General features: G+C 37.3%; 1 protein-coding gene across 1 annotated transcript; it reads right to left on the bottom strand.

Annotated features, from left to right (window-relative positions):
- Positions 1-1,895: 1,895 nt before the first annotated feature.
- Positions 1,896-3,051, bottom strand: LOC110911187. The gene has a single exon (XM_022155791.2). It carries the CDS (start codon positions 2,956-2,958, stop codon positions 2,062-2,064), a length of 897 nt encoding a protein of 298 aa, XP_022011483.1. The 5' UTR covers positions 2,959-3,051; the 3' UTR covers positions 1,896-2,061.
- Between the last annotated feature and the right edge of the window lie 7,319 nt (positions 3,052-10,370).

Raw genomic sequence — 10,370 nt, forward strand, 5'->3', positions numbered from 1 at the left:
GCATTATGCAAACTTGCGCTAGATAAGAGAAGACAATGAACATCACAAGTAAATGATACATGTATGGGTAGGGAGAGGATCATGAGAAAACTCTTCATTCGTGAGAAAACTTGAGAAACTCTATCAAACTATTGATATTTGTGTTGAATTATTTCTAGAGTTTAGTTTTTAGGGTTTATGAGTTTAACTTTTAGAGTTTAGGGATTAGCTTTTTAGGGTTTAGCTTTAGCAGTTAGTTTTTAACTTTTACGCGTTAGCCTTTATTAGAGTTTAGCTTATAGGGTTTAGTTTATAGGATTTAGTTTTTTGGAGTTTAAGGTTTATTTCTTAGGGTTGTAATGGTTAGGAAAGTTTTCTCACGAATAGTTTTCTCATGATTCCTCCCCTTTATGAGTATACCAAACAACGTTTATGAGTATACCAAACAACGTTCAAGTATAACTAGTTATGTTACTTAGCGTGCACAATTAGTTAGCTTAATCATGCCACCATCATGGAGTTTGCGCCAGGGCTGGTATGTAACTAGGAAGTGAGCTATCAGTATATCTGGTAGCGTGGGCGTAGCATAGTGGGGGCGGGAGGGGGCGGCCGACCCCCCGAACTTTTCACTCAGTAGTGAAGAGTATGTAGTTTTCGTATAGAAATTTTTTGGTATATACGGTTTCGACCCCCCCATTTTATAGAAATTTTTGGGTATATACGTTTTCGACACTCCGGTCGGAAATCTCAACCTTCGCCACTGTCTGGTAGGATGCTTGCATTGATGCTGGTCATGGTGGTGAGTATATTTCCGAAAGGGAATCTTAAAGGTCACACAAAAGTATCTTAAAAGAAAGAACCATGAATGAAAGTTCATAGTCCTATTAGGTGGGTCATATGATCGAACATCACCAATTATTCAACTACAAAGGTGTAAGGTATGGTTTAAGTGAATGAGCCTAGAGGTATGATTTTGGCTCCAACTCTAAAGCGTTAACCCTATACTCGGAGGCATGAAGGTTTTTTATTTTTTCGAATGTTCCCTTTTTAAAACGGATGAAGACACTAGTCAAGTGGGAGACATGAGAATGCCCTACGATGACTCCCAACGTGAGAATCATATTCTAAACTTTTGTGAGAGGCAAACCATAAGCGAAAGCAACAAGCGAACATAGCATTCAAGTACGCAACTTTTTCTTTAAATTCTTTAAAACTTTAAATTACTTCTAGATAACAATGGCGCGTAGAATCATAACACACCTAGCCAACTAGATCGTGCACATCTAGTCATTGCATTCGTGTTGTCACGACCCGGGATCATAAACAGAACTAATGGGTCTCACACGGTGTTCCCCTCGTGTCCAAAAAACCAATATTTACCAAAGTTTAGACCCACACACTTGGCCCTAGTGTCATTACATATGCAGATTTAGGCCCAGATTCAATTACACCTTCAACCAACTTTCATCTGTCCACCTCCATCACCATCAATGCCTCATGTACACTGATCGTGATTGACAAGTGAAACAGCCTTCATACAGTTTGCATGTTTAATGAGCAGATATTAGAGATATTTCTAAAACACCTAATCAGTCATTAGTATAATAAATTAAGGGTCCTAACATGACAAATATTGGGCCGTATAATGTTATGCAGCTCGTATAGATTAAGAAAATATTAGGTTGTATAACATTTTATACGGGTCGTATAACATTATAAATGTTGTATAAAATTCTATATTGGTCATATAATGTTATGCGGCCGTATACATGGAGACAAAAATACATTCTGTGACATTTATTTTTGTGCAACAATCAGTTATACGACGCGTATAAGTGTATAACTGTATACGGGTCGTATATATGTAGAGGTGTAAAAATAAGATTTTAGAGGTTTGAAAATAATACGAGCCTAAATTAATAATCCGTGTGCATTGAATAAACTTATGGAGATTAATCAATCAATGAGAACTTGCTACATGGAAAACATAATATTTTTTTTAAACTTAACCTACTTCTAAATACTCATATATAATATATAATGTTTAATTAGAACATATTTACAAAATTGCGTCGAATCATTTCAAAACGGAAGCATCTTTCCCAATCCATTAACGTTCGCAAACAACCCTACGAGATCCTTCCTATACGGAAGATACGATTTCCTCTTTCCGACTTCATTTTCCGCTCTTCTCTGCACATAAAACTGTTCATGAATCGGCGTTCCCGCCTTCCACCGGCCTGCAACTTTCAAAACCTCACCGGAGCTCCGTTTCTGCTTCAAAACCTCACTGGAGCTCCGTTTCTGTTCAGAACTTAACAGCACCATCGGCTCCTTACCTTCGCTGTTACTCCGCCGGAGCAAATACCGGATCCTCCACCGCTTAGATCCGGATCCGGTTGAACTACTCTTCTTACATTTCGCCATAACCGCTGATGACGTGTCAGTTTCACTGGTTATGTTAGGTCTCCATACACAGAACGTTCCAGAAGGTATGTTTTCTAACTCATCAATTTCCGACGATGAATACGAAGAAGATTCATCTAAATCGTCCACAAACAGCTTCCGTAGCGCGTCAATTTCACGATTTTCATCAGTTTTCGGTTTGATTTCATGATCTACTTCATCGTTTACCAGATCTACGTTAAAAAACGGAAAATCAACGGCAAACGAAGCGTGAATTTCACGATTTTCATCAACTCTCGGTTTAATTTCACGATTTACGTCATCGTTTATCAGATCTCGGTTGAAAACTGGAAAAGTGATTAAACCTCGTGAAGCGTGATCAACGTCGTCGTTTAGGAGGAAGGAGAACTGGAAATCTTGGAGTTCAAGGTCGTCGTTTTGGTGAAACTGAAGCGCATGTTCTTCTTCACGCATCACTTTGGCGATAGATCTGGATGTTAAGCTTTCAGATGAATAGCAGTTAAAGCTTGGAGAGAGTTCATGCTCTTCTTCGATTGTTGCTTGTGGATGCATTTTGATGAATTTTGAAAGAAGATTAGTTGAAATTGAAAGATTAGTTTGATGAATTGGTGGTGTAGGGTATTTATAGGTGAGAGGGTCTTCTTGTCACAGAGCGCGTTGAGTTTTTTTTTTCTTTTTTTTTTAAAAGAAATTGGGATTATTTTAGATGACGTAATCCTTTACGTTGTTGATAAAATAAAGCGTTTTTTTTTCTTTTCTAGAGTTATTCTTTTTTCGTTTCCAAGTATAATATTATTTCTAGAGTTATTCTTTGTTTCGTTTCCAAGTATAATATAATATTATTACTAGGTTAGTTTCCTGTGTGTTACACGGGTTGAACAATTTAAACTATATAGTATAGATATTTTCTGTAAATGCAAAACAAAGACAGAGACATTTACATACCATATTGACATAAATGAGTTAATATAAATGTAACTGATCAACTCGTACATATTAATTAATGTCGTAGAGTTCGATACGACGGCTCTAATGTCGGTTGAATGAGGTCAATCAGAGTCTATTTGATACCCTTTGTACGACTTCTTATTTTTTGAATCTTTGTATTTGATTCTAAACCTATTATTAATATTATTAATAATAACTTTAGTTATATATATCAATAATATATTTTATATATATATCAATAATATATTTAGTCTAACATATTAATATTATTATGAATTTCGTAACTTGTTTAGCTAGGATTTAAGATTCTATTGAAGTTTTAGTTTAACAATAGGTTATTGAATTAATGATAAGAATTTGTATTAGATTAGATTAAATATTATTATTTGTATTAGATTAGATTATATTATTATTATTAGTATTATTAATAATTTTAATCAATTAAATGAGAGAAGACAAGTGTCCAAAAACAGGTTTCTTTTATTATAAAAGTATAGATTTAATTGAAATTGAAAGATCGTTTAAGTAAAAAAAAGAGCATGATCTTTACCTTATTTTTTATTTTGTTTTAATGCATCCATACTTGAAGTAAGTATTTTAAAAACTAGTTGGTTTATATTTTCATTTAATTTAGTTTAACCAAAGTCTTTTAATTTTAAACCATCTTGAGTTTATAAAGTTAGTACACGACGCGTCTCAACCATTATAAGGCTATAAGGTGTGGTCATGACTCTTATGACTATCATGATCTTCTAAGTTAGCGTCATGTCACCCACCTCTAATCTACCATCTAAAACCAGTACCCTAAGGGTGCGATCATAACCCAACCGCTATCCTCTTATTTATTATAATTTATTTTTGTCTAAAAAAAAGAGGAAAGGAAATCTTAGAAAATGGAAATGAGGACCATGTTGACATGGTTTAATCCATGAGAACGATGGTGGATCAAGCAAGGGGTGATGTAGTCTTCCATTCTTATTCTATCAAATTGAAAACAAATTTATTGATCATAGATCGGTGTAGCTACAAACCCTAATATTATCTCATCAATAAAACTTCAAAACGTTAAGCTCTATCAGTCTATAATTTTAAAATAGAGTTCAATAAAATTTTAGTTTTTTTTTTTTTTTTTTTTGCGAGATAGTCATCTGGTTAGTTGTTCTTTGTTAGCTTTTATTTATATGTTAGAAAAACTCTTATGTCGATTTTATATATAATCTCATATATGGATGACAATATTTTTTGTAATTTAAACTATTTTATTCTAAGGAGTACTAAAATCATAGTTTTTAAAATTATAGATCATTTATGTATATTTTTTAATCATAAATTAGAATTAGATATTAATTATTATATATTAATGAATTAAAGATGAAAATGTCATGTGACATTGGAAGGGAGGTTAGAGAAGAGAATGCTATGTGACATCATATATAATCCTTTATTAGTATTAGATGATGAACAGTAACTCTTTTTTGTTTTCTTGTGGTTTTGTTTTGAGTAAACTGCTAAAATGGTCCCTAAGATTTGGTCTCTTTTGCCACTTTAGTGCAAAACTCAAAATTTTTGAATCTGGGTCCTTTTGTTTCAATTTTGTTGCCATTTTCATCTAAAAGTAAAATCTGATCAAATTTTTCAGTTAACATCCAGCTTTTTTTTTTGTCTTTTTCATCCCTTTTAATGAAGGGCAAAATGGTATTTTCCTTATATTTTTCAGTTAACATCCAGATTTTTCAGTTAAAATACCATTTTGCCCTTTATTAAAAGGGAGGAAAAGTAAAAAAAAAAGCTGAATAAATTGAAAAATCTGACCAAATTTTGTTAATTCGATGAAAATAGCAACAAATTTGAAACTACAGAGACACAGATTCAAAGGTTTGAGTTTTGGACTAAAGTGGCAAAAGTGACAAAACTTCAGGGACCATTTTTACAGTTTACTCTTTTGTTTTTGATTGTTTTTTCATATAATTTTGGTTTTGTTATAATTTTGCCACAAATTAAAATGAGTTTAGTTTTTGGTTTACGCATTTTCTCATGTTTGGTGGTTGTAAAATTGCTACTTAGCACGGTGTTTGGTGTTACATTTAATTTCTCTGTTTTTTTTACCCCCCTCAAATTTTTAATACGTGTCGGTATACATCCGACTTCGTCTATATTTTACGTCATGAGTCACCCGTTGTTAAAAATCCATGATTTTATTTTACGTTTTTTCGGTTTTGGTCGTCGTTTGGTTATTACTTAGCACGGTTTACACCTCCCATCTCGCAACGCTGGTAGCACGATTTTACACCCTACACCACAACGCGGGGATTAAGACTAGTTACACTTAAAAAAATGCATACGGTACTATATTGTCACACCCCAACCGATGGCGGAATCATCGGGGCATGGCACTGAGCGAAACAAATTGTCCAGAAGTTTCCACAACAACTATCATTACTATTTAGTTTAATTAATACGTCCCATACCGTATCCCAAATAGTAAAGCAAATTATTACAGATACAACTAGTCAAATATTCTGTTCCGACAACTCAAATTTAAATATAAATATAAAAATTGTTCAATTGCTTCTAGAGACTCGATCTGCAAGATCTACAGACAACTATGCTCTAGACGCTTATTCTAAGCTCGCCTTCCTAGCAGATAAGCATCCTAATTACCTGTCACATACGTTAAAATAAAGTCAATACATAAAATGTAAAGGTGAGCATACAAGTTTGATAATAGCATATAGAGTTCGAAATAGTTTACGCATAACCAGCACGTACACAGAGGAAAACGAAGCATGTTAATTATCGACATGGATCTATCGATACTGTAACACCCCGTGTTTTCGAATGTCAAAGTCAAAGTCAAAGTCCAAGTCAACTTTGACTTTCTTTGACTGTAGATAGTCGATTTTGTGTTTTAGTTGTATTATGTGGAGTAAGTGTTGTAATCAGCAAGAATCGAAGTAATCGAACGTGTTTTAATGCGAACCGATCTACGACTCTGAATGATAGGAAGTAACAATGCGATAAAGTTAACCTAATCACCAATCAAATCGATCTAACAATCAATCGAACTCGAGACTCGAATTACGCGAATTGTGATATTGTTATACGTGTGTGTGTGCCTTATGTGTTACTTGTGCGTGTTTACTTTATGTTTGGTGTGGTATTCAAGCAAACCAATCGAAAATCGAATCGAAACTCGAAAGGCAATCAAACTCAAATCGAAACCGGCATCGAAACGTGACTTAACGAAGATTGTATGTTAGATATAGTGGTTGGGATTAAAAGTAATTTGACTAAGAACTCTATCGAAATCATAACATCATACGTCGGAATCGAACGTCGAAAATCATCGCAAAATACTCGAAGTGCGTGGCGGATCGAACAGGAAGCATCCTGATCGAACAGGCCAGCCGATCGGCTAGCACCTTGCCAGCCGATCGAGCTACCCACTCGATCGGAGTTCCCAGCCGATCGGATGCCACTTTCCTCTTTTGGAAGCCTATAAATAGGGCTATCATTGTCATATTTTCCATTTTTGGAAAGCTCTGACCGAACCAGCTATCTTCTTCACCATTTCTCAGATTTCTCTCAATCCCGGTAAGTTTTCACTCTAATTCCTATACTTGGATTCTAACCGTGAAATCACCAAGATCTAAGTGTTCTTGGGTGATGTCATCATGGTGTTCTTGAAGAACATCATGTTTTGGCCTCATTCCACTATGATTAGCTTAAATCTAACCGCTTTCCACATAAACAAGTTAAGATCCATCATAGATCTAAACATTTTCATGATGTGAAGGATTGAAAGAAGGATTTCCAACTTTCTTTCAACTCTTTTACACTCAATGCTTTCGAATCAATAGAAACGGAGCTTGAACTGGCTAACCAATCCTTCTAACAGTTAAAGGGTTCAAGATTCGGATTCTATATACAAGTTTAACCCGATATCGGTTAAACTCTAAACCGACATTCCAAACCGTTCAACCGGCCAGACTTGGGTGATTCCTGTTCGAGCCAAGGGAACAGGTGGGAACGAAGGTTATCATAGTTCAACACGTTGTCAAGATACCTTGAAAGAATGACAAATAAACAAACAACCAAGTGTTAGACGAAAGGCCGACCAGGTCAGAAAATGCTGGCCGAACGGCTAGGCTGTCGAACAGCCCAGCCGATCGACCGGGCCAGCCGATCGGCTAGCACATGGTCCCACACTCCCAAACTTTTGAAGTATAGTGTTGACGAAGTAATGTTCATCGAATGGGTCACTCGATGGGTAAACATTACTGTTCGGATCATGAGATACTATGCTTCAACACTTAATCGTTTTCACAACTTGTTCGTAGTAGGGAATGCCAGCCGATCGAACAGACTATTCGATCGAGTGACATTCAGTTGAGGACTAACCCTGAAGCTCCTAGCCGATCGAGTGAGGTAGCCGATCGAGTGAACTAGCCGATCGAGCGAACCGCTCGATCGACCGACTTGAAAGGAAGGAACACATCAGTGTTCTCTAATACTGCAACAAAAACTTCAAAAGTTCAAATCCTCTAACACAAACACACCAGAGGAAGAAACAATCCACTCGAATGGTCCAGCCGATCGAGCCAACTGGCCGATCGAACAGGACTGCCCAATCGGATATACCAGCCGATCGAAAAGGCCGTTCGATCGAACTTGTCGTTCGATCGACCAGCCCATTCGATCCATCCATACTTGTTTACTTTTCCGCGTCACTTATCGTTATGCTATCGAACTATTCAGGCTAATCTTACTCTCAGCGCTCCCTTCAATCCACAATCAATCACTGTGAGTATACTCGAACCCTTTTTGCTTTAGCACTTTTGGGTGTTACATACGTTACCTATCAAAAATCACAATCGAACACACTATACAAACTATTTGAACGCTAACCGATCGCATGTATTACGTGACTAAATGTATGCTTGTTATTATGTTTACACGTGGAAAGCTGTCTACCTGCCTTAGCAACGTAGTACTATAGTTTGGACTCAGCACCCGTTCACACGGGGGTTGTTAAGGACAATCTACTTGCATGATTTACGGTGGTGATCATGTATTGCGAACTGTCCCGGACAGTCAACCCGCAGTCACTGGTATTGATAGGTCCATGTCGATAATTTACATGCATCATTGCCCTCTGTGTACGTGTTGGTTATGCGTAAACTATTCAAACTCTATATGCTATTATCAAACTTGTATGCTCACCTTTACATTTTATGTATTGACTTTATTTTAACGTATGTGACAGGTGCTTAAGTTGCTAGGATGCTTAGACGTGTGGTGATGAAATCGAGGCTAGGAAGAGTCTAGAAACCAAGACAATTTATATTTATATGTTAAAATCTGAGTTGTCGGAACATGTTTTGTTTGAAGAATATCTATGTCTGTAATAACTAGAATTATCTTATGGGTCACGGTATGGGACGTGATATTTAAAACTATTTGGTAATAATAGTTGTTATGGAATTTCTTTGAACAATCTGTTTCGCTCAGTGCCGCGTCCCCATGATTCCGCCATCGGTTGGGGTGTGACAGATTGGTATCAGAGCCATAACTATAGGGAATTAGGCAGACACGACCTAGTCCGGGTCGCTGTCTTAGAGACCTAGACTATAGTTAGGAACCATGAGACCCAGTTTATGTGCTGAATTCTGCGATCCTTCCCTATCACTGCACTCGAATTTTCAAATTAAAGTCGGTAGGTTTAGTTGGGAATAGGTGTGAAAGCCGCGAACTCCTGACCAAACTGCCTGACTTATGCCGATTTTATTTCGTTATTCATGCTCATCTCATTATTGTTACCAACAAACAAGGGAGATTATACCAAATCAGGAGTGAAATCCATATTTTGACGAGTAACCTCCTTTATTTTATTAAAAACAAGGAAGAAATTGCTAAGCCAAGGGGTGAAACCCTGACCTTGGCAGTTTGTTCTGGATTTTATTCATCTCACCAAGGCTCCAATGGACTCCAACGACCTGAACTCACAAGTATGACCTAGGGGGCGCGTGTGGAATGCCCAAGAATCGAGGCAGGAACACGACCGCTAGAGTCGGAAGTGATGACAAGTCTACTGTGAATAGTTGAGCTGCCTTGGTTAGTCAATGTCTAGTAGCCGCAGACAATCTATCTCTCGATTTTATATGTTTCAAATTTAACAAAGTCGTCTGGTACTCTTGTTGATTTTATGTGTTTATGTGTGCCTTTTCTGCTTTGTGTTTATATTTGCTTCTCTGTTTCATTTCGGGATGTTATTCGATTCTGCTACCAAATTTTAATCAACATCACGCGACTCGCACTATTATTCTATCCCTAAACGACACCCAGCTATCGCGAATCTAGACGATACCATACTATACTGTGCTATACGACTAAGCTAGGCTATTCGATACAATATTCGAACGGTACTCGAACTTTGAAGGATAGGTTTCTGTTTTCTGACCGCTTCTGTGGTTAAACGATTACGTGTTTTCGTGCTTATGTGACTTTGTGCTTATGTGCTTCTGTGCTTACGTGCATCTGTGGTTTTGTGCATATGTGTTTACGTGCTTATGTGTCTCGACGTGATTCTAAGCTTTAGATAGGGGTAGACGTGTGAGGAGAGATTCGATTACGTTGTGTTGAGTCCTGTAACGATGTCTGTTGCAGACCATGTCGTCGTCTGGATCCCGTCAACGTCTGACCCGCCAAGAAAAGAGAGACCGACGTCTCGCTGCTATCATCTCCAAAACCGTGGCGAAAGCTGTGAGTGAGGTGTATGAAAACGCTAGCAAGTCGTCAGAAGAATCCCGAACTGAGATCTCCAAGGATTCAAGAAAGGCTGCTTTCAGCTTCAAGCAGTTCAAAGCATGCGGACCAAAAGAGTTCACTGGCGAAGATGGTCCAACAGCCATGTTTCACTGGTTCGACTCGGTCGAAGTCACTCTGCGCCAGAGCGGATGTCCTAAGCATCTCCGTACTCTCAATGCTACAGGCGTCTTCCAGTCCCGTGCTCTAGA

The sequence above is a fragment of the Helianthus annuus genome, chromosome 15, assembly GCF_002127325.2.
Source record: "Helianthus annuus cultivar XRQ/B chromosome 15, HanXRQr2.0-SUNRISE, whole genome shotgun sequence".
Taxonomy (NCBI): domain Eukaryota; kingdom Viridiplantae; phylum Streptophyta; class Magnoliopsida; order Asterales; family Asteraceae; genus Helianthus; species Helianthus annuus.

What these genes read in the sequence shown, in the direction of transcription:
- LOC110911187 (XM_022155791.2), bottom strand. Translation starts at nt 2,958, where the DNA reads ATGCATCCACAAGCAACAATCGAAGAAGAGCATGAACTCTCTCCAAGC.